The sequence below is a fragment of the Eutrigla gurnardus genome (assembly GCF_963514095.1).
Source record: "Eutrigla gurnardus genome assembly, chromosome: 16".
NCBI lineage: Eukaryota > Metazoa > Chordata > Actinopteri > Perciformes > Triglidae > Eutrigla > Eutrigla gurnardus.
Genome location: NC_139927.1, coordinates 18,891,457 through 18,914,335, shown reverse-complemented (window position 1 = coordinate 18,914,335; position 22,879 = coordinate 18,891,457). Strand labels below are relative to the sequence as shown.

General features: G+C 43.4%; 1 protein-coding gene across 1 annotated transcript in view; it reads left to right on the top strand.

Annotated features, from left to right (window-relative positions):
- The window catches only part of mei4 (meiosis-specific, MEI4 homolog), a gene marked incomplete at its 5' end in the record, with an annotated part of 71,796 nt that overhangs the window by 14,772 nt on the left and 34,145 nt on the right, over positions 1–22,879 (top strand). Inside the window, one exon of the mRNA XM_084030496.1 lies at positions 11,460–11,591. Coding sequence (XP_083886622.1) covers positions 11,460–11,591 — 132 coding nt within the window. The remainder of the gene's footprint in view (positions 1–11,459; positions 11,592–22,879) is intronic.

The window sequence follows — 22,879 nt, the reverse complement described above, 5'->3', positions numbered from 1 at the left end:
CTGACCCCTCACACGTCTAGTCATCCGCCCCCCTTTGTTCCCAATCCCCCCCTCTCTGTACCTCTCTCCTGCTTTCAACTCCCCTCAGCGACTGACTTAACAAAAGTCATCCGGACTTCCAAACCATCTACCTGCCAACTTGACCCCCTGTCATCCTCCCTGGTTATAGCCTCCCTTCCCTCCCTACTCCCCCTGATAACAGCCATTATTCATTCCTCTCTCACCTCTGGTTCCGTCCCATCCCAGTTCAAATCTGCTGCTGTTACACCGCTACTGAAGAAACCTGGTTCAGACCCCAACATTTTCAATAACCTCCGCCCCATCTCAAACCTGCCATTCATCTCAAAAATTCTGGAAAAAGCCGCATCACAGATTCAGGCCCACCTCTCCAACAATAACCTCTATGAACAGTTTCAATCCGGTTTCCGCCCCCATCACAGCACAGAAACAGCACTCATAAAAATTACTAACGACCTCCTGATGGCAGCTGACTCTGGACATTTATCCATCCTCATCCTCCTTGATCTGACAGCAGCCTTTGACACCATTTCCCACTCCATCCTTCTCGACCGACTAGCCTCCATTGGCATATCCGACACTCCCCTAGACTGGTTCCATTCCTATCTCTTCGGCCGCACTCAATTCATTCAGTTAAAATCATTCTCATCCCATACCTCCCCCCTCTCCTCCGGTGTTCCCCAGGGCTCTGTCCTTGGCCCCATCCTATTCATCATCTATCTCCTCCCACTTGGTCAAATATTCCATAAACACAACATTAATTTTCACTGCTACGCGGACGACACCCAGCTCTATGTCTCCTCCAAACCTTCATCCGCCCTCCCACCCCCCTCCCTCTGTGCCTGCCTACAGGAAATCAAATCCTGGTTCTCCTCCCATTTTCTCAAACTTAACAGCAACAAAACAGAGATAGCCCTCATTGGCTCAAAATCCACACTCACCAAGCAACCCAGTTTCACCCTCTCCATTGACAACTCCTCAGTTTCCCCCTCCCCTCAGGTCAAGAGTCTGGGTGTCGTCCTCAACAGCACCCTATCATTCCATACCCATACCAACAACTCCATCCGGTCCGCCTACTTTCACCTTCGGAACATCAACCGCCTCCGCCCGTCACTCACTCCCAACAGCACCGCTATCCTGGTCCACTCTCTGGTCACCTCACGCCTGGATTATTGCAACTCCCTTCTGTTTGGTCTCCCCCACAAACTCCTCTATAAACTCCAGCTGGTCCAAAACGCTGCTGCACGTATCATCACCAAAACCCCTGCCATCTGTCACATCAACCCCCATCCTGCACCAACTTCATTGGCTCCCTATCAAACACCGTATTGAATACAAGATCCTCCTCAATACATTCAATGCCATACACAACCTCGCCCCCCCATATCTGTCTGACCTCATCCAAATCAACACTCCCACCTGGTCACTTAAATCCGCCTCCTCCATCAACCTTCACGTCCCCCCTGCTCGTCTGTCCACCATGGGGGCTCGAGCTTTCAGCCGCTCCGCCCCACGCCTCTGGAACAGCCTTCCCCCGGACATCAGAAATATGGACTCACTTCTCACCTTCAAATCCCACCTTAAAACTCATTTATTTAGACAGGCATACTCACCAATGGACTGAAAATCTGCTGCAAGCTCTGTGCTTTTTAAACTTGTTTTTAATTGTGTTTTTGCATTGTTTTCTGATTGTTAGGCGACCTTGAGTGCCCTGAAAGGCGCCATATAAAATAAATGTATTATTATTATTATTATTATTATTATTATTATTATTATAGCAGTGAGTGTCGTCGCTCACAGCTAGACACGCAGATTGCTCTGTTGTTGGTTGTACAAATCAACATAAGTGCTTATATTCTGTCCCAGCTACAGAAGAACAGAAGACACAGTGGTTGCGTTTTATTTTTAATGTCAATGTGCCGGCTACGGTTCGTGTTAGCTTGTATGTGTGTGCTAACCACTTCACATCGGACTGCTGTGGTCAGTACAAAGCTGGCTTTGCCTCGACACTGACCCTCATAGAAGGATCTGTCCCAACCATACAGGACCCAGCAACTTCACCTGAGCCACATAGGCCAGCCATAGTGATACATCCACGTAAACATTGGTGCATGCTACCGCTAGCGTAAGCGGCATCCTCTTCGTCTCTCTCCAAGAAGGCGATGACAGATGGAGCTCATTAGCATTTAAAGGTGCAGACACAGAAACAGCCTGTTCTCAGCAGAGCTCATTTGAGCAACTTTTAGACAGCTGAAATTCAGGACCATGGATGGTTTTGGGGCAATGCATATCGAATACAGTGTTGTTCGACCTCTGACAGCTGTGTGGAATTGATGAAAAACAGTATAATATGGGATCTTTAAAGTAAAATAATACTGCTGTTTCATATCCGTGATGCTCCATGCATGTGTAATTAATGTTTGGAATTGCCTGCCTCATCGTCTCCTTTTAATGAGTTTTATTTTATTTTTCCCCAGAATGAATTTTGACAAGGCCACAGTGAAGGACTCTGAACTCTGTTGCTCTGAGTCAAATGTGGCAGAGAAAAAAGCTTTCAAAAAAATGTGATCACTCAGCTGTGGGTGATACGGGTCACTGAGCTCAGCTGAGCCTGTTGCTCAAAATGCAAACACCTTGTGGCTGAATCATATTTTGGTCTTCTGCCATGCCTGGAGAAATTGGTTTCTCTGCCTTTTGTATTATGGATACCCTGTTGTATGCTGGGTGGACTACAGGTGAAAATGGCAGCTTTAGAAAGAAGCCACTTTGATTCTGAAGAGTTGCTCAAGAAACCTGGTTCTGTTTTCGATCTTATAGTTCACATTCTCTCTGCAATACCACACAAAGAAGTCTTGACATTAGTCAACTCTGTAACCTCTTCAGTCTTTATGGTAATCTTGGTTCATTTTTTTATGTTTTAAAGTGAAATTCTGGCCAGATCCTACATGTAGCACCTTTTAAATGTCAACTCTCAGCCAACATCTCACTTGCAAACAATGAACATTTTTGATATTTTACAGTGTTTTTGCAATTTTCAGTGCTAGCAGTTTTCTTTATGACTTTTATATCTATTTGTTTGAGGGCCAAGCCAACAAAAACTCATTGTACACTGTACATAGCTTCCATGGATGTCAGCTTTTCAGAGGACAGTGTAGTTATTAAAGTCACAGCTCTGACTTTGACCACAGAGCATTGTGTTCACCACACTAAGCATTTTTTAACAGTGTGTGCAGAAGATAACCTTCTCTCGCTCATTATCTTTTTTAAATATTATCATCCAAAATTTGCATCATACTTCCTCAATAAGGACATTGCAAACGACTTTGAGGATACCTGTTAATGAACTCGACCGTGATGTTCAGTGAGCACCCCATCACTGCCAGTCAAACTGATTGTTCAAGACAATCCTGATACGGAGGAAGGAGGTCAGAGATGAAGGGCAGCGGGTTTTTAATGCTGAAAAGACTCCTGACAAGATCAAGCAGTGTCAGCAGAGGAAAACCAGCACTCAGACATGATTCTCAAACATTGTGACACCAGACTAATATGTCAAACACGCTGTTGAAAAACTATTTTATATTTGCGGTAAGATAAGACTGTCAAGGATACACTGTCTTTATGAACTACTGAGTACATTTTGACTCTTATTTCCTTACATCCGACACACATTCCGTGTGTAGTCAAGATTAATTATTTTGCTAAATTATTGACCAAAGTGGGGCATTTTCTTCAATTTAATAGAATACAAATATATTTTACAGGATATCAATTCTGGTATATTCTGACCAATTTTTTTTTCAGAACAGAAATGGCATGAATCGTGATGAACATGGCTATTGCAGATTTGTCTAAAATAAATATTTTAATAGATGTGATATTGAGATGTACATAGAAATAAAGTAGGGACATTCCCATTCAAATCAATGTAGCAGAATGGTTAGAGCGGCGGCCATTGTAGAGGACTTGTTAGCTAATTCCGCCTTTCTTTAAAGCTACTGTGATTACAGAAAGCGAGCTCAGCAGTGGGTCACTTCCTTCCGCTCCTGAAAAGGACAAGCTAACTAGCTTTAGCTAGGGCTGGGTATCGGTACTCAATACCTTTCAGGTATCGATCGAAACAACCCGATACCAAGTAGTATCGAAACTGCGCCTGTCAAACGATACTTGCATTCGGTTCTTTTTGTACCCAGATCAAGAAAAAACAGACAGTTTCTATGGTTTTACTCGCAGCCAATCACCGCAAGCATTCTTTGATTCAATGCGCCGTGTGATTGGTCAATGGTCCACCACCGCAGCAACAATAATTGTATGGCGGTAACCCCTCCCATCTGTGCTCCTCCGAGCTCTATTGTTCTCCCTCGCAGCCTCCCATCTCCCTCTTATTTGACGAAAATAGTTCAGCGAAATGTGTTTCTGGAAACATTTTAGGTGAGAAATAAGCTATGCAGTTGCTGAATTTGTCTTTATTTTAGATCGACAGCGCTCACTTCGAGAGTTTGCGGGCAGCGCCGTCTCTGGAAAGTCGCCGCTCCGCGCCGCTATAACACGGCTTCTTACATAGACAATGAATAGGAACATTCCCTCCGCTATGAACGGAAGGACGCCGTTTAGTTTCCCGGTGTGTCCGGGACTTCCACAACATGTATAAAGCAGTAATAGTGTTTATTACGGCCATGAATGATGAAACATTATCGGTGTAAATGCAGCGGGTGCCGGTTGGATTTCTCTCTCACCCCGTGTGTTTGTTTTGTGATTGGCCAAAATCCCCCTCCCCCATGTTTTGTTAGGTTACCGGTAGTTTTAGCTTCTGTAGCTAAGTTGAAAAAAGTATCGAATGAAGTACTCAAGTGGTATCGGTATCGTTTTAAGGGTACTGGTATCGGTACTGGTATCAAACATTTTTAAACGATACCCAGCCCTAGCTTTAGCTGAGACATCCCTCTCAGGCAATGCGTCGGCTCTCTGCGATAAATGTCCATTTGACTCCTATCCTGTTTCTATGATTGTACGTTTTTAAAGCCGTAATAACAAACATCACCCCAAATGAATGATAACTGGGTAAACAAAGGCTATCCTCTTCCTGTTTTGGTTGCACAGTGGACCACCGCAGCACCTTATTTTGGAAAGAAATATACACGGTATTCAACAATGAGGGACAAATAACTTTTTTAACCCATTTGAATGTTACCATTAATTACAGATGCGCTGTTTTTAGGAAGGTTTAAGGAAGTCACATTATGTGAAGAAGTATAAGACTGTGAAAATACGTAATTCTAAAGACTTCACACCCAACAGTGTGGTATGTGACATCTCTTTAAAATTACTCACACAAACAGGAGGTCTCGCTCCTTCTTTCTCTCCCACTTGAATCCCCCTAAAAGACTAATATCATGTACAATATGTTGGTCAACAATTGTGTAGAGTATATTATAATGGCGCTATTATAATATAAGGTTTCATCTGAACCTCTTGGCACATATGTTATCTGAACAGACTGACTCGTTTGTTTTCCAACTTGTCTTGGTCTCCAGTCAGATAAAAGGTGATTTGTTGGGTTGTAGCTGACCAGAGGCGATTGTGTTCATATAATTACACTGTAACTCTCTTTGATGTGACATGCCATTTCTTTCCTGGTAAAGGAACAAGAAAGGCCAGTCAGACCGTGGTGGTCTGTATTCATGAATCACAGGCTCAGGAAATTAGGTTCTGCTGGCAGCAGGTGTGAGTTTAAGATATATCTTCCACAGGCACCTGTAGTTCTGCAGGGAGCAGGTGTAATACATCGTATTGTACGTAGAAGCTTGGTCCCAACTCATTTGTCTTCTGGATTGGGCCTGAACAGGTGCTCATCCAGGTGCTTGTAATCTCTCGTCTCCTGAAGTTAAAATGTGAGTGTGCTGAACATGTGTTCCCCGTGTGAGCTATGACCCGGGCCATCAACCTACCGCTCACAGACGTGGCTCAATAATGGTTTCCCAGATTACTTTTTGGCAATCTGCCTCTTCTGCTGAGGGATGTAAGTCAGGTTAGCTTTGCTTTGGATAGCCCAATATCCATTGATCTTACCGGTTCATCTTTAAACAAACAAACACATTTTGAAGATCTTTATCCATCCAGTTTTGATGTTTTTGTGTTTTGTTTTATTTTATTTTCTGTCAGCTTTGCTGAAGCAAAGCACCGGCTACGTCACACCAACACCCGGCTCAGCGTCCCGTATCTCTACGTAGTGTGCCCGGCACCGGGGAATTACACATAAGTTTGTCAATTTAAAAGATAATTTTGTCGTACAACTGTAGTATAAAAGTATAAGACTGTGAAGAAATGATTTTGTAAAGACTTCACACCCAAAATTGTGGTAACTGTTGTCTCTCTCTGGAGCTACGATCTCTGTGTGTTGGGTACCAGGATGTAACGTTACTATAACAGCAGGTCTCTCTGTGTGTTGGGTACCAGGATGTAACGTTACTATAACAACCGGTCTCTCTGTGTGTTGGGTACCAGGATGTAACGTTACTATAACAACAGGTCTCTCTGTGTGTTGGGTACCAGGATGTAACGTTACTATAACAACAGGTCTCTCTGTGTGTTGGGTACCAGGATGTAACGTTACTATAACAACAGGTCTCTCTGTGTGTTGGGTACCAGGATGTAACGTTACTATAACAACAGGTCTCTCTGTGTGTTGGGTACCAGGATGTAACGTTACTATAACAACAGGTCTCTCTGTGTGTTGGGTACCAGGATGTAACGTTACTATAACAACAGGTCTCTCTGTGTGTTGGGTACCAGGATGTAACGTTACTATAACAACAGGTCTCGTTCCTTTTTTATCTTCCCGGCTAATGAAAAGTCTCCCTGGATAAAATACATCAGCTAAGATAACGTTACATTAGTGATGGAACGAGGCTAAGTTAGTAAGTTAGCTACATTTAACGAGGATCGCACACGGTAGCAGACAGAACTGCATAATGAAAGCGAGGCATTTACAGAACGGATCTGAATGTGGATGTTGGTGTCATTCTATGGACATAAACATGCAACATTTACTTCATAATGAGAAGTTAAGTTAAGTCAAGGCAAGTTTATCTATATCGCACATTTCAGCAGCAAGGCAAATCAAAGTGCTTTACAACAAACTTCCAATAGACAAAGTGCAAATGAAACACATTTTTAAATGACAATTAAACATATTTAAAAACAGTTATTTAAGAGCTAAGAGAATAGAAAATAAAGAGTTGGAAAATGTGTCTATTGAAAATACAACAACTACATTATTCTGCCGATTATTTCAGTCTGCTTCATGTTTGACTTGTCATAGCAGAGTTTATAACCTGGTAATGGACCCAAGCAGCCCTTATAGTTTGGTCTAGCGTAATGGGAAACCACCGGTCACAAGCTGATCAGTATAAGTTGCTCTTCTTCTTGTTCGGATTCTGCAGAGAACCGCCATCGTTTTGTCACTTTTCTGATACCCCAGCTATGTAGTCAACACAATGAAAACGATTGAATGTGACTCTTCTAACTGGAAGTTTCAGCAAAGTGCTTCCAGTCAAATTTTGTTTCAACTCGAGGCTTGATACAGTCGGTCACATCCATGTCCAGATATCTTTTTCTTCTGGCTCACTTTCTTCTGCCTTGTTCACGGGATATTACTGTCAGATTAGGCGATTATAGAGTCATAAAATCTCGTCTTGACTTGGCCCAGAAACATGACAGACAACGTATAGGTCCAATCAATGCTGGTTGTCTTTTTTGTGTGATGTCATCACATCGTGCTGTCTGACCGGACCCACCTGGAGGAATTGTTGTGGTCTAGGAGGCAGGAGACTGGACAAGATGAAGAGCCCAGCCGATGAAATTGCACATCCTGAATCCCAAGTGGAGTCATTCAAATGTCATTCTCCATCTGTGTTCGACTGCAGGCATATTTCATGTAATAACCTTTCATAGAAGAGAGCAGTGTGGTGTCTGTCTGGCATCATATAGCCTCATGCCCACATCATCTCATCATGTCATCCTTTTGTCTGCTAGAAGAACTTGTATTCCCTCTCGCTATATTGCATCCAGCTCGTCTCATGTTCGCTTCTCGCTGTATTCATTTTCAGGCAATGCTATCTTTGTCATGGCGACAGGATTTGTGTGTAAACGTGAATAATGGGACATTGATTGTGACGGAGATCTCTGGCAGTGTTAAAAATCTGATTTTTTCCCATTCCCATCCCATATACCCATTGGTTTGTAGACTACAGTTTTGAAGAACATTTGCCCATGTTAACCCCATAGTGAAGAGATGTTACAGAACTCAAAAATATGGTTGGACTGATAGCTACTTAGTGCTTCTGGTCACACCTTGCTTTCCCAAAATCAAGAGACTTTCGTCCCACCTCCCTCCAACATCCGGTGTGTACGATCTCTCCATTCTCTCGCTGGCTGCATCACAAATCCTTTTTGGACTTTAGCTTAGTCTTTGAGGGCTGCTACAACAAGCTAACTGTTGCGTTGGCACACAAGTAGCTTTTAATAAAAAAAATAATAATAAGCATGCGCAGTCATTCAGTAAATTATGGTCCATTTTAGGGCTGCAGCTATGGAATCTTTTTGTAATCGAGTAGAGTTTTTGCCTCGAGCATTTTTTGTAATCAGGTTACTCGAGCAACTCAAGTAATCGTTTCAGCCCTAGTCCATTTAGAATCCTATAGACCATAACGCAGGGGATGCATTAGGGCGGGGCTACCTTGTGATTGACAGGTGGCCTCGAACCCCCCCCCCCCCCCCTCACTTTCGTGTCTGCCCTACAACAGTGACTCTGTTGAGGCATTTTAATCATCCATCCATTCATTCATCCATTGTCTACCGCTTATCCTGTATTCAGGGTCGCGGGGGGGGGGGGGGTCGGGGGCTGGAGCCGATCCCAGCTATCATTGGGTGAAGGCAGGGTACACCCTGGACAGGTCGCCAGTCTATCACAGGGCTGACATGTAGAGACAAACAACCATTCACTCTCACATTCACACCTACGGGCAATTTAGAGTCATCAATTAACCTATCTCCATCCTGCATGTCTTTGGACTGTGGGAGGAAGCTGGAGAACCCGGAGAGAACCCACGCTTACACGGGGAGAACATGCAAACTACACACAGAAGGTACCCGGGCCCGATCCAGGAATCAAACCCGGGACCCTCTTGCTGTGAGGCCAGAGTGCTACCCACTACACCACCGTGCGCATTTTAATCAGAATATCAATAATGTTTTTGTTTCAAGGAAGCAAGAAAATATATTATATATTACATGACATTTGGTGATGGTTTGTTTAAACCAATTACTCTAAAAATACAGGAAGAGCAAATTTGTGTGTCTATAGACCAGCATCATTTGCTGCATATGAATGTGGTCATTCAAGCCTGTTTTTGAGCCACCAGGAAGACAAGCAATAGTCAAAGGAGAAGGAGATTGTCGAGTGGAGGAGAATTGAACAGAATAGGGCCATAGTGTAGCTTGACACCTCTCTCACGATCAAAACATTTAACAGACGGCAGCTCTTCAAAACATTATATATTTCTTTTCTTTTTTTACTCTCTGTTCTCCAAGTAAAGTATTAGTGGCTCTGATCAGGATTGTGCACCAGATGCCACAGAGGTGAGAAAGAAGGCCTCGTCAATCTACAGCCTGAGAAAATCTGGTTAGAAAAACTGAACACCAATCTCCTCCGTTCAATTGTTTGAAATGATGAATTCATCTCTTGATCGGATAATCAGACAATTTCACATGATGTCGCCGCGTCTTTCATCACTCGGTAATCAGCAGCAGAGGCAATACAAAGCAAATTTAATTTCTTTTTTCTTCACGTTGCTCACTCTCGTTTGAAGAAGACGACCAAACACGCCTATCTGATCAGCTGTGAGCATCAAACTCTTCTCTCCACTTCACAGCTGTGCAAGGTTACTTGTTGAATTCCCCACACCAAATTAAAAAGCAACGATGGCCACGGAGCCCCTGAGCCAAACAGTGTATCCCCGACTGCTGCAGAGGTGCTGCCCACTGGCTCAACAACGAGGATGTCTTGAAAATATGAAAAACGGAGTGAATATAAATGAGGCTGAATGTGAGCATGCATGCTAAGCAGGATCAGGAGAAATAAAAACCTGAAGCAGCAGTTAAATGTGGATTGCATATGTTCTTCTTGTGTATCTTCTTTATTTTTCTTCTTGGCAACAAACGAAAAAGACCAAATCAACTATGAATGTACTTACTAACAATATAGTGTATGAAAGCCTGATCTCTCTTCCTCTGAGCAACAGAGCTCCATTAAAAAAACACATCAATGAGCCAAGAAATCTTTTTTTTTTCTTTTTTTTTTAATGACGGAAAAATCTGAAGACTGTCCATCATTGTAAGGCCCTGGAGACCTTGAAGCTTGTCTGTGATCACCTCAGGTCACAGAGACATGTCGGTGCATCTGCTCCACGGCTGCGGAAGGAGTTTATGCTGCTGGCTTTCCTCCTGGAGCCGATCCCAGCCGTCATTGGGCGGAGGCGGGGTATTCCCTGGACAGGATGGCAGTCTATCACAGGGCCGACATGTAGAGACAAACAACCATTCACGCTCACATTCACACCTACGGAACATTTGGAGTCATCAATGAACCTATCCCCATCCTGCATGTCTGTGGGAGGACTTTGGACTGTGGGAGGAAGCCGTAGAACCCGGAGAGAACCCACGCTCACACAGAAGGAACCCGAACCTGACCCAGGAATCGAACCCGGGACCCTCTCGCTGTGAGGCGACAGTGCTACCCACTACACCACCGTGACAAAAAGTTTATCGGAAAAACATTTAAATGATGTGATAATAGATTCTCATGGAATTTTTAAAACCTTGTCCTTCATTTCGACAGACCACTGATGTAAGGTAAATGTTAGGGGTGGGGGAAGTATTGACCTTTTTTTAAGATATATATAAATATGCAAATACAAGTTAAAACCTCTTGGTACCTCATTTCATTTTTTTTTATCTTATTTGGTCATGGTGGAAGTCAGCACGATTGGCCGGAAGTTGGTTCATAAGGTGGATTGTTGGTCAGTCTTCTTGACACTCGACTGCAGGAAAAATGTCGAAGATTATATTGTTCAAAGTTCAAACAAATCTGAGAATAGTCTGCTTTTCTTTGTCATATATTATATTAAAGTGAATATTGTCGGGTTTTAGACTGTTGCTCGGGAGAAACAACACTCCTGAAGATGTCACGTTTTAGTTTAGAGAAAAGATAATGGGTATATTTCACCTTGCCTTCCTTCTCACTTTCAATCTACAGCTCCGTGGTGTGAGTTGTCAGTTTACATTAACTGTAACCGGTTTATAATTGGTAGAATTAGAAACAATCAGCCTCCAGATTGTGGTGGTGTTGTTTAAAAGGAAACTTGTTTTTGTCTCCCAAACCTCAGCTCCGGGCTGCCGAGGAGCTGATGGACTGCCTGATCACTCTGGGGAGCAGCAGCATGTCAGAGTCCTTCCTCATTGGTCACATCCTCTCTCTACTCAGCGGCCTGGCTGACCAGCTCTGGCAGGCCTTCCAGGTAAACGCTCCCACTGCCTCGGCACACCTGCTCCTGCATTCCTATCATTCTCTTCTTCTTCTCCTTCTGGCTCGCTGACAGCGTTGATCCCTCCACTGATGTTCACATGTACGACGGTTTCATGAATCTCTCGCTGCCTCTGTTTATTCCCCCCATCGTCCCTCTTCCATACACTATTTTATTTCCCCTTTTTGTTCTAAGACGGCCGGTCTGCAAGCATGTTGCCCTATTGACGGGTTGATTTTACTGCCACTATAATCAATACTGCATCCCACCAGTTCACTGTCTGCCATGCATTGACCGGCCAGGCGAGAGCTGCATTTGGCTTCATGTGAATGTGAGTGTCGAGCCACCGGGGGTCCTTGGAAATGGAAATGTGTAAAATGGGAAAAGGATCTGGATGATTTCTCCCCTTCACTCCTCCTGCTGAGCTTCCCTCCCACCCAGCAGGCTTGCTCATGCTCACTTTCACTCATTATTCTCCTCTCTTTCTCCTCCTCCTCCTCTCGAGGCGGGCAATGCCAAAAACGAGAATTTGATCAACACTGCATTTTAAATTAAAGAGGAAAAAATTGCTGAACCCACCAGTGGTTGTATTAGATTTTCTCTTTGTCTATCATTTAGAGGGACAGGGTTGTACACTTTCTGTCATAATCTATTATTGCCATTTGATTTTTTTTTTTTTTCTTATAATACATGAAACTGAGTCAGTCAATCTAATCCAATACAGTTATTTTCGTATTCAGCGAATATCTTCTCAACGGTCTGCTGGTTTAAATAATGGTATTTGTACCCCCTTCCAATATTATACGTTATTGATGAGATTCATAAAAGAAAACATATTTGTTCAATGGTGACTCCAAAACAGCTGCACTCCTCTGCTTCATGTTGGTGTTCATCTCAACCAGCAATAGTCAACACAACAGCTATGCAACGTTCAGGAGCACTTACTGAAAGTTACTCTACTACTCTGTAGTTGTGTAAACCTGGTTACCATGGTGTCTCTGGTCAATGCAACATTCCTCTCGTGGTGCATGGTGTTCATCGCTCTATGCACTGTTCTGGTTCACTGAGAATCCAGTGTGCAGCTACATCCACAGTTTGATTCATCCCGTTTCTATACAGATGAACACATGGCCTACCGTTCTTGTACAACTGCACCGATAGCGGCGGCAGTGAAATCAGACACATGGTTAGTGGTGACACTTGCTAGAAATGTCTGTTTGAATTCAATTAATTGAATACAATTCTATCTATATACTGTAGGTGGAAGCCATTTGTGGATCTGTCTGACTTCCATCTGTATCATGGATGGATAGTAATCCATACAGGTCTCTTTATCCTTCCGTTCATCTTTTGGTCTATCATCGATGAATGTAGATGGATGGAGAATATACATGAATATTGTGACTGATACACTATAGTGCCAAAAGTATTGGCTCACCTGCCTTGACTTGCATATGAACTTAAGTGACATCCCATTCTTAATCCATAGGGTTTACTATGACGCCGGTCCACCCTTTGCAGCTATAACAGCTTCAACTCTTTTGGAAGGCGTTCCTCAAGGTTTAGGAGTGTGTTTATGGGACTTTTTGACCATTCTTCCAGAAGTGTATTTGTGAGGTCATACACTGATGTTGGAGGGAAGGCCTGGCTCTCAGTCTCCACTCTAATTCATCCCAAAGGTGTTCTTTCGGGTTGAGGTCAGGACTCTGTGCAGGCCAGTCAAGTTCATCCACACCAAACTCTCTCCTCCATGTCTTTATGGACCTTGCTTTGTGCACTGGTGCAGTCATGTTGAACAGGAAGGGAACATCCCCAAACTGTTCCACAAAGTTGGGAGCATGGAATTGTCCAACATCTCTTGGTTTGCTGAAGCATTCAGAGTTCCTTTCACTGGAACTAAGGGGCCAAGCCCAGCTCCTGAAAAACAACCCCACACCATAATCCCCCTCCACCAAACTTTACACGTGGCACGATGCAGTCAGACAAGTACCGTTGTCCTGGCAACCGCCAAACTCAGACTCGTCCATCAGATTGCCAGATGGAGAAGCGTGATTGGTCCCTCCAGAGAACTAGGGTTGGGTACCGAACCCTGTACTTTTACCGGTACCGACCGAAACACGTCGGTATTACCGGGTATTGGTTCACGTAAAATCCAACGGTGCCAAATTTCGGTACTTTCACGTACATCCGGAGCAGAATGCACCAGCTGATATGCCTGAGTGTAACGTTATGTCCAACTCGAAACAGAAAGCAATTATGACCAATTTAGTGCTCCATTTACATGTAAACGTGTGTGTCTTGTGCCAGGAGGAGGCATACATCATAAATCAGAATAATATTCCTTAAAATGACTTAAATAATGGTGAACATTGACATATGGAACGCACCCACTGCTCTGAATCACGACTGGATCATGAGTCATCATGACAACGCGATTGCTGCGGCGACAGAAACTAGCAGCACACCGGCAGCTAGCAACATCGAGTCATCGCCGGCATCTCCAGGTAGGTTAACTATGTAATGTAGGTATTTGGATCGGTTGTTGGTAGTAAGTGTGCAAAGTTGAATAACTGGTTAACGGTTGTAATGTTATTATCACCACCCTTTGGTTATTCCAAAATGTATAGAATCAGCAGCGTAGAATCATAACATGGCATAGCAACTAGCATAGAAGCTAGGCTATCCTATTACGGTGAAGTTCTGCTAACTTTAACGTTCAGTATTGGGGGTCGTTAACTAATCTACAAAAAGTAGGTTAGAGCTTAAATAAATTAAAGACCCTTAAAAGCTGTTTATTGACTTCTGTTCTGTGGACTGTGTTCGAGTTAACGTGAGTTGCCTAACGGTATGATGATGTTACGAAACTGTAACTTTCGTATCTTTGTATCTTTGTGTACAGGCTTCCTCCACACCCTCAGAGCGGGTGTTCTCTAAGGCTGGGGACACAGTGAGTGTGGAGCGGGCAAGGCTACAACCTGAAAAGAGTAGATATGCTGGTCTTTCTGAAAAATAATTACACCGCTTAGAATTGCGTAGTAGTAGCAGCAGTGCTAGTTTTTTTTAGCTTGTTTGAGCTTGACTCTGTGTGTGTGTGTGTGTGTGTGTGTGTGTTTTTTAAAAAATGTTTACTGCCCCGACTCTGTGCGTTCATAATGTTTTATATGTTTAGGGGGTAATACAATGTTCAGATGGCTGTGTGTGTGTGTTTTTTTAAAAACATGTTTGCCCATACTATTTGTGTGTTTATAATGTTTTATATGTTTAGGGGGGGTAATACAATGTTCACATGGCTGTGTGTGTGTGTGTGTGTGTTTTTTTAAAATGTTTACCGTCCATACTATTTGTGTGTTTATAATGTTTTATATGTTTAGGGGGGGTAATACAATGTTCACATGGCTGTGTGTGTGTGTGTGTGTGTGTGTGTGTTTTTTTTTTTAAATGTTTACTGTCCATACTGTTCGTGTGTTTATAATGTTTTATATGTTTAGGGGGGTAATACAGTGGGGTTTTGGGTGTTTTGGGTGTTTGCATTCTGTTTAATAAAATGTTTAAACTGAGAAGTTGTGAGTTTTTTTTAACTGTAATCAAATGTTGTAGTCGTTAAAACCAGTCGTTACAGTTCAGTTACAGTAAGGTACCGAAAAAAGCATCGTTGGATACCGAGACCGAACACTAGGCACCGGCACCGGTACCGATATCGGTTCAAATGTGAAAGGTACCCGACCCTAGTCATTTTACGTGGTCTACCACTTCTTGAGTTGCTGTCGTTCCCAATCACTTCCACTTTGTTATAATCCCGCTGACAGTTGACTGTGGAATATTTAGGAGTGAGGACTAGGGGTGCAAACAATTAATCGATTATCGATTAATTGTCGATAAGAAATTACTCGATTAAAATAAATTAATTGCAATTAATTGCGTTTTGAACCCGTAATTCCCCGCCAGTCCACGTGAGGGCGCGCTTGACGCCAGACGTACTTGACGCACATGCGCGAACACAAGCGAGGCAGGGCTCTGAAGACAACAACAAGGCGTACGGGAAGCGGGACAATGGCAGCAGTGTTTCACACACATTGACCATAGTCTCAATGTTCGCACAAAATTATTTCATCAAGGCAAATGGACTTAACTAGCGGCTCTAATGATAGGCCTACACAGGACGGCAGCAGCGCGTATTATAAGGGGGAATCCTCGCGGCTGGTTTGGCTCATCAACGTTCTGTTTTCCCCCGTTGCCATGGCAAGGTATCCCCCGCGCCGACCCCCCCTCAGCTGGCGAGTTTGACCGCGCGTATAGCCCCGTTCACATACGTCGCTACATTCCGATTGGTACTCGCTTTACTCGCATCGCAGAAAGTTACAATTATTTAATTTTATCTCCATACCCGCCCACATTCCGCTAGAACACATTCAAATTATTTGACAGTTGTCACTCAGAGATGGGCGAGTGGCGACGTATGTGAACGAGGCTTCAGTCAAAACCAAAACGAGCCAAGGAAGGCTGAGGAATATTCACCCACTAATATTATTATTAATAATAATAGTTATAAGAAACTAATAGTTTAAAGGCTCAGCACTGTGTTTTAGTCATTTTTGTTTTCATCTTTTCTTGAATGCTTAAACTCCTCAACCCCATTTAGTATGTCAACATTTGTATCAGAACCAGCAGTTTGTAAGAAATTGGTCAGGAAACGATATGTCATATTTTGGTTCTGAAAATTCACCAAATTGATGCGTTAAAATGAAATTATTCAAAATATGATTTGCATTTTTCTTTATATCATAAGGAAGATAGCATTTTATGTTACGTATGCAGTAGATAGAACCTATTCAGAGGGAAATTCAGCTTCTCAGAAGAATTGCCACTTATCAATTAATTGATCATCGATCAATAAGATGAAACAACTATCGATCAATGAATTACTCGATAATTTGCATCCCAAGTGAGGACATTTCACGACTGGACTTGTTGTACAGGTGGCATCCTATCACAGTACCACGCTGGAATTCACTGAGCTCCTGAGAGCGAGCCATTCTTTCACAAATGTTTGTAGAAACAGTCTGCATGCCTAGGTGCTGCTTTTATACACCTGTGGTCATGGAAGTGATTGGAACACCTGGTTTCAATTATTTGGATGGGTGAGTGAATATTTTTGGCAATATAGTGTAGTTAGGCATATAGTTAGGTATATAACCGTGTTTGTGTGTGTGTGTGTGTGTGTGTGTCTGTGTGTGTGTCTCCCGTTTCAAACCAGTGCTGTATTTTAGGCAATGAGATATTTTACAATAATAATAAGTTTGGGTTTGGTGACGTATACACACAGCTCAATAACCGGAAAACAATTAAGTATGAGAAAGAGATTAATTTACATACACTCCCATCTATTCCTGTTTAAAAGCACTGATTCCAGGTATTAAACACTGAGCCTTCGCCTAAATAACACCAAATTGAATCCTTCGGGGGTTTGAGTTATGATGAGGAGCTTTGTGTTGATTTCATAAATTAAACGTATAACTAATAAACATCCTTTGGATCTCCATGACAATGCATTGAAACTCTTAAAATTACGTGACACCATCTGCTGGTACTGTGGTAAACTGAAGCACACCCTGGCATAAAAAACACCACATTAGGACTTTGAACACACATATTTAGAACCAGCGGCGGCACCAGAAAATTATTATTGGGGGGGCAATGAGGGGGTCCGATTGTTTATAGGAGGTGCTAGTGAATTCTGACACCAACAAATAATACTAGATATTTTCTTACAACTGTCTCTTAACTCACTAAATGTTTTCTCTCTCCTTCTGTTCTCCTCTCCTTCACTGTCCACTCCTGTCTTCCTCCTCTTCCTCTCCTCTAAACTCCTCCTCCTCCCTCTCAACTCCTGTCTTCCTCTCCTCTCCCTCCCTTTTTCTCCTCCTCATTCACTCTCAACTCCTGTCTTCCTCTCCTCTTCCTCCCTTATTCTCCTCCTCACTCACTCTCAACTCCTGTCTTCCTCTTCTCTAAACTCCTCCTTACTCACTCTCCACTCCTTTCTTCCTCCTCTTCCTCTCCTCTAAACTCCTCCCCCTCACTCTCCACTCCTGTCTTCCTCTCCTCTAAACTCCTCCTCCTCACTCTCCACTCCTGTCTTCCTCTCCTCTTCCTCCCTTCTTCTCCTCCTCACTCACTCCCCACTCCTGTCTTCCTCTCCTCTTCCTCCCTTCTTCTCCTCCTCACTCACTCCCCACTCCTGTCTTCCTCTCCTCTTCCTCCCTTCTTGTTCTCTAAACTCTGCTTCACTCGCTCTCCAATGCTGTCTTTCTCTCTTCTCCTCTCCCCTCCTCCTCCTTTCTCTGTTCTCCTCACCTACTACCACCCCTTCGTCATCCTCGCTTTCATCCTCATCCTCCAAGTCCGTCATCACTCTGTCCTGCGTCCGTAAAATCACCACCACCATCGTCCACTCTTATTCGCTTTTTGGCTATCACAAACCGGTCCATTTTGCTCTGTTGACACAATCACTAACTAGCCGCTATGCATCAACCACTGCTAACGCGAACGTCAAATTCAGCCTGCCGTCTGCGTGGAAACCAGCCAATCAAATCACACGACACAGGAAAAAAAAAAAGAATCACCATAGGAACGTTATAAACAATATTTCTTCAGATGATTGATTGTTAATGTCTCAGTGTCTTAATTTGTTCTATATTTGTTATAGTTTTTAACCCATAAATATTTTGAGGGGAGGGGGGGGGCGCAGCCTTTGACCTGTCCCTGCTTGAGACCCTGCTTGCCTCCCCCCCCCCCCCCCCCCCCCCCGCGAGTCAAAGACTGTGAGACTGAGGAAGCACGTTGCTGAATTATAATTTTTTTACTGAACACACACATTAAGCTGTACAATTCTTAGTCCATATACATACGGTTTTAACTAAACTAAAAATTGATTTAATCAATCACATTGAGGGTTCCACCTACCTGGGTGGTCCCACCCAATGTCCATTAGTGAGCCTATGGAAATGTCTCCGCCTCCTCCACTCTTCTTTATTCTCTCAAGGCTAAAGACGGGACAACAAGATGTCTTTTGGAGCTCCACGCCTGCAGCTCTCGTCCTCTCAGAACAGTCGGCCCCCACATTATGTGAAAACACTGTGTGGTGACTACATCTATCATATATCCATTAACATGTCACGCACTTAGCTCACACTGTTATTCAGAGTGAATGATGATGTGTGCAACCCTCTTTTTTATAGTTCCCCCAGTATTTTGGAAAAAAAATATACACAGTAGTCTATGACCAAAGACAAATAATATTTTTGAACTAGCTAGTAGGGGTGTGAATCTTTGGCTTCACTTCGATTCGATTAACGATACAGTAGTTGGCGATTCGATTCAAGGACGATTTTTCTTTTTTGTAACGATTCGATTCGATTCTGTAAACCACGATTCGATTCAGTAACTTGTGACCAAAATTCTATATCCATGAAATAAACATGCAATAATGCGAGTGAGACTATTTATATTCTTCTGAAGGGTGAAAAATAACTCTTAATTTAATAATTTATTCTATAAAAAAGTAAACCTGCATACTATTTTATGCTGAATACAAAAATGTAATTAAAATATGCTCAGTTATTTTTAACATTTTTCAATAGACTACATGCTGGCAGAGGAGAGAGTGTCTTAAACGTATTAAAACATTAATCATAAGTAAGAATCACGATTAATCCGATTAAATGCATTTATATCAATTATTGGTGAAGCCAAAACGATTCATTCTATTTATTTATTTATTGTAGCAGATCGATTTAGTAGAATCTATAGGACTGACAATCGATTCTTCGATTGATCGAATGAATCGTTACACCTCTACTAGCTAGCAAGCCAAGCTAATCTTTTATTTTGACAAGCATGTGGAATTCATGGTACAATTCAAACGGGATCAAACAAATATTTGTCTCTCGCAGTTGACTACTGTATGTATTTAATCCAAAAGCCGGAAGGGGCGGGACTGCTCTATTCAATACGAGCATCATTTGTCATATCAAAAAAAATTCTCCAGATATCCAAGCACAGAGTGTGAGGACGGGACATGTTAAGGGCAGGTTGGTCCTGAAATGGAGCAAACTCTCCTGAAGATATCACTTCTCACATGCTGCTCGTGATTACATGCAGCTACACCATATACTGTATGATGGTGGTGATGTACTTTGTGTGAGTGGAGAGATGTAGTTCACTAAGCGCTTTCAACTAAATGATAGGATAACAAACCGCATACCAACATGATCTTAATCATCATGTGTCATTCGTGGTACAATTCAAACGGGATCAACAAATAATCGAGCTCTAGTCCAATGCGGAACATCAGAAGGAACGGTACTTGTCCTTTCTATGGAGGGAGAGGATTACAAAAAGCCAAAACATTGTCTTTAAAAAAGTTAAGACTAAGTGATTCATGAATTAAATATTTCAGCACTACAGCGGATTAAGCTTCTCTAGTGAAACTAATCCCATATTGACGAGGTACATCCATTTAAGCTGGGACCTTTGAGATGCTACGGTGAAATTAACTCCATGGATGTAACTTTCAGTGACATTACACTACATGTCACTTTGCTGAGGACCTCTTAGGACTCTACAAAGCCCCTCTGGGAGCCCTTGTCCCCTGTTTGAACACCACTGAGCTCCACTATGGCTGCTTTTTCAAACTCTCCAGGCTGATTGGAAGCAGTGAGCCTTCAGCTCTTTGTCAGCAGCAGGAGACCTCGACTCCCTGTCAATACTGCTGAGTGCAAAGTATTTCTCAGCATGGAGGATTTCCTTTGTTGGAAAGGTCTTGGCAGGATGTATAAAAACTGAGTAGATACCTCGCTTTAGTTCACTCTCAACGCTTTTGATATTTAACATCTTTTTCATTGAGAAGAATTACTCCATCCATCCTGTATTCAGGGTCGCAGGGGGGGGGGGGGGGGTCACCCTGGACAGGTAACCAGTCTATCACAGGACTAACATGTAGAGACAGACAGGTAACCAGTCTATCACAGGGCTGACATGTAGAGACAGACAGGTAACCAGTCTATCACAGGGAGACATGTAGAGACAGACAGGTAACCAGTCTATCACAGGGCTGACATGTAGAGACAGACAGGTAACCAGTCTATCACAGGGCCGACATGTAGAGACAGACAGGTAACCAGTCTATCACAGGGAGACATGTAGAGACAGACAGGTAACCAGTCTATCACAGGGCTGACATGTAGAGACAGACAGGTAACCAGTCTATCACAGGGCCGACATGTAGAGACAGACAGGTAACCAGTCTATCACAGGGCTGACATGTAGAGACAGACAGGTAACCAGTCTATCACAGGGAGACATGTAGAGACAGACAGGTAACCAGTCTATCACTAGGCTGACATGTAGAGACAGACAGGTAACCAGTCTATCACAGGGCTGACATGTAGAGACAAACAGGTAACCAGTCTATCACAGGGAGACATGTAGAGACAGACAGGTAACCAGTCTATCACAGGGCTGACATGTAGAGACAGACAGGTAACCAGTCTATCACAGGGAGACATGTAGAGACAGACAGGTAACCAGTCTATCACAGGGCTGACATGTAGAGACAGACAGGTAACCAGTCTATCACAGGGCCGACATGTAGAGACAGACAGGTAACCAGTCTATCACAGGGCTGACATGTAGAGACAGACAGGTAACCAGTCTATCACAGGGAGACATGTAGAGACAGACAGGTAACCAGTCTATCACTAGGCTGACATGTAGAGACAGACAGGTAACCAGTCTATCACAGGGCTGACATGTAGAGACAAACAGGTAACCAGTCTATCACAGGGAGACATGTAGAGACAGACAGGTAACCAGTCTATCACAGGGCTGACATGTAGAGACAGACAGGTAACCAGTCTATCACAGGGAGACATGTAGAGACAGACAGGTAACCAGTCTATCACAGGACTAACATGTAGAGACAGACAGGTAACCAGTCTATCACAGGGAGACATGTAGAGACAGACAGGTAACCACTCTATCACAGGGCCCACATGTAGAGACAGACAGGTAACCAGTCTATCACAGGGAGACATGTAGAGACAGACAGGTAACCAGTCTATCACAGGGCTGACATGTAGAGACAAACAGGTAACCAGTCTATCACAGGGAGACATGTAGAGACAGACAGGTAACCAGTCTATCACAGGACTAACATGTAGAGACAGACAGGTAACCAGTCTATCACAGGGCTGACATGTAGAGACAGACAGGTAACCAGTCTATCACAGGGCTGACATGTAGAGACAGACAGGTAACCAGTCTATCACAGGGAGACATGTAGAGACAGACAGGTAACCAGTCTATCACAGGGCTGACATGTAAAGACAGACAGGTAACCAGTCTATCACAGGGCTGACATGTAGAGACAGACAGGTAACCAGTCTATCACAGGGCTGACATGTAGAGACAGACAGGTAACCAGTCTATCACAGGGCTGACATGTAGAGACAGACAGGTAACCAGTCTATCACAGGGCTGACATGTAGAGACAGACAGGTAACCAGTCTATCACAGGGCTGACATGTAGAGACAGACAGGTAACCAGTCTATCACAGGGCTGACATGTAGAGACAGACAGGTAACCAGTCTATCACAGGGCTGACATGTAGAGACAAACAGGTAACCAGTCTATCACAGGGAGACATGTAGAGACAGACAGGTAACCACTCTATCACAGGGCCCACATGTAGAGACATACAGGTAACCAGTCTATCACAGGGAGACATGTAGAGACAGACAGGTAACCAGTCTATCACAGGGCTGACATGTAGAGACAGACAGGTAACCAGTCTATCACAGGGCTGACATCTAGAGACAGACAGGTAACCAGTCTATCACAGGGCTGACATGTAGAGACAGACAGGTAACCAGTCTATCACAGGGCTGACATATAGAGACAGACAGGTAACCACTCTATCACAGGGCTGACATGTAGAGACAGACAGGTAACCAGTCTATCACAGGGAGACATGTAGAGACAGACAGGTAACCACTCTATCACAGGGCTGACATGTAGAGACAGACAGGTAACCAGTCTATCACAGGGCTGACATGTAGAGACAAACAGGTAACCAGTCTATCACAGGGAGACATGTAGAGACAGACAGGTAACCACTCTATCACAGGGCCCACATGTAGAGACAGACAGGTAACCAGTCTATCACAGGGAGACATGTAGAGACAGACAGGTAACCACTCTATCACAGGGCTGACATGTAGAG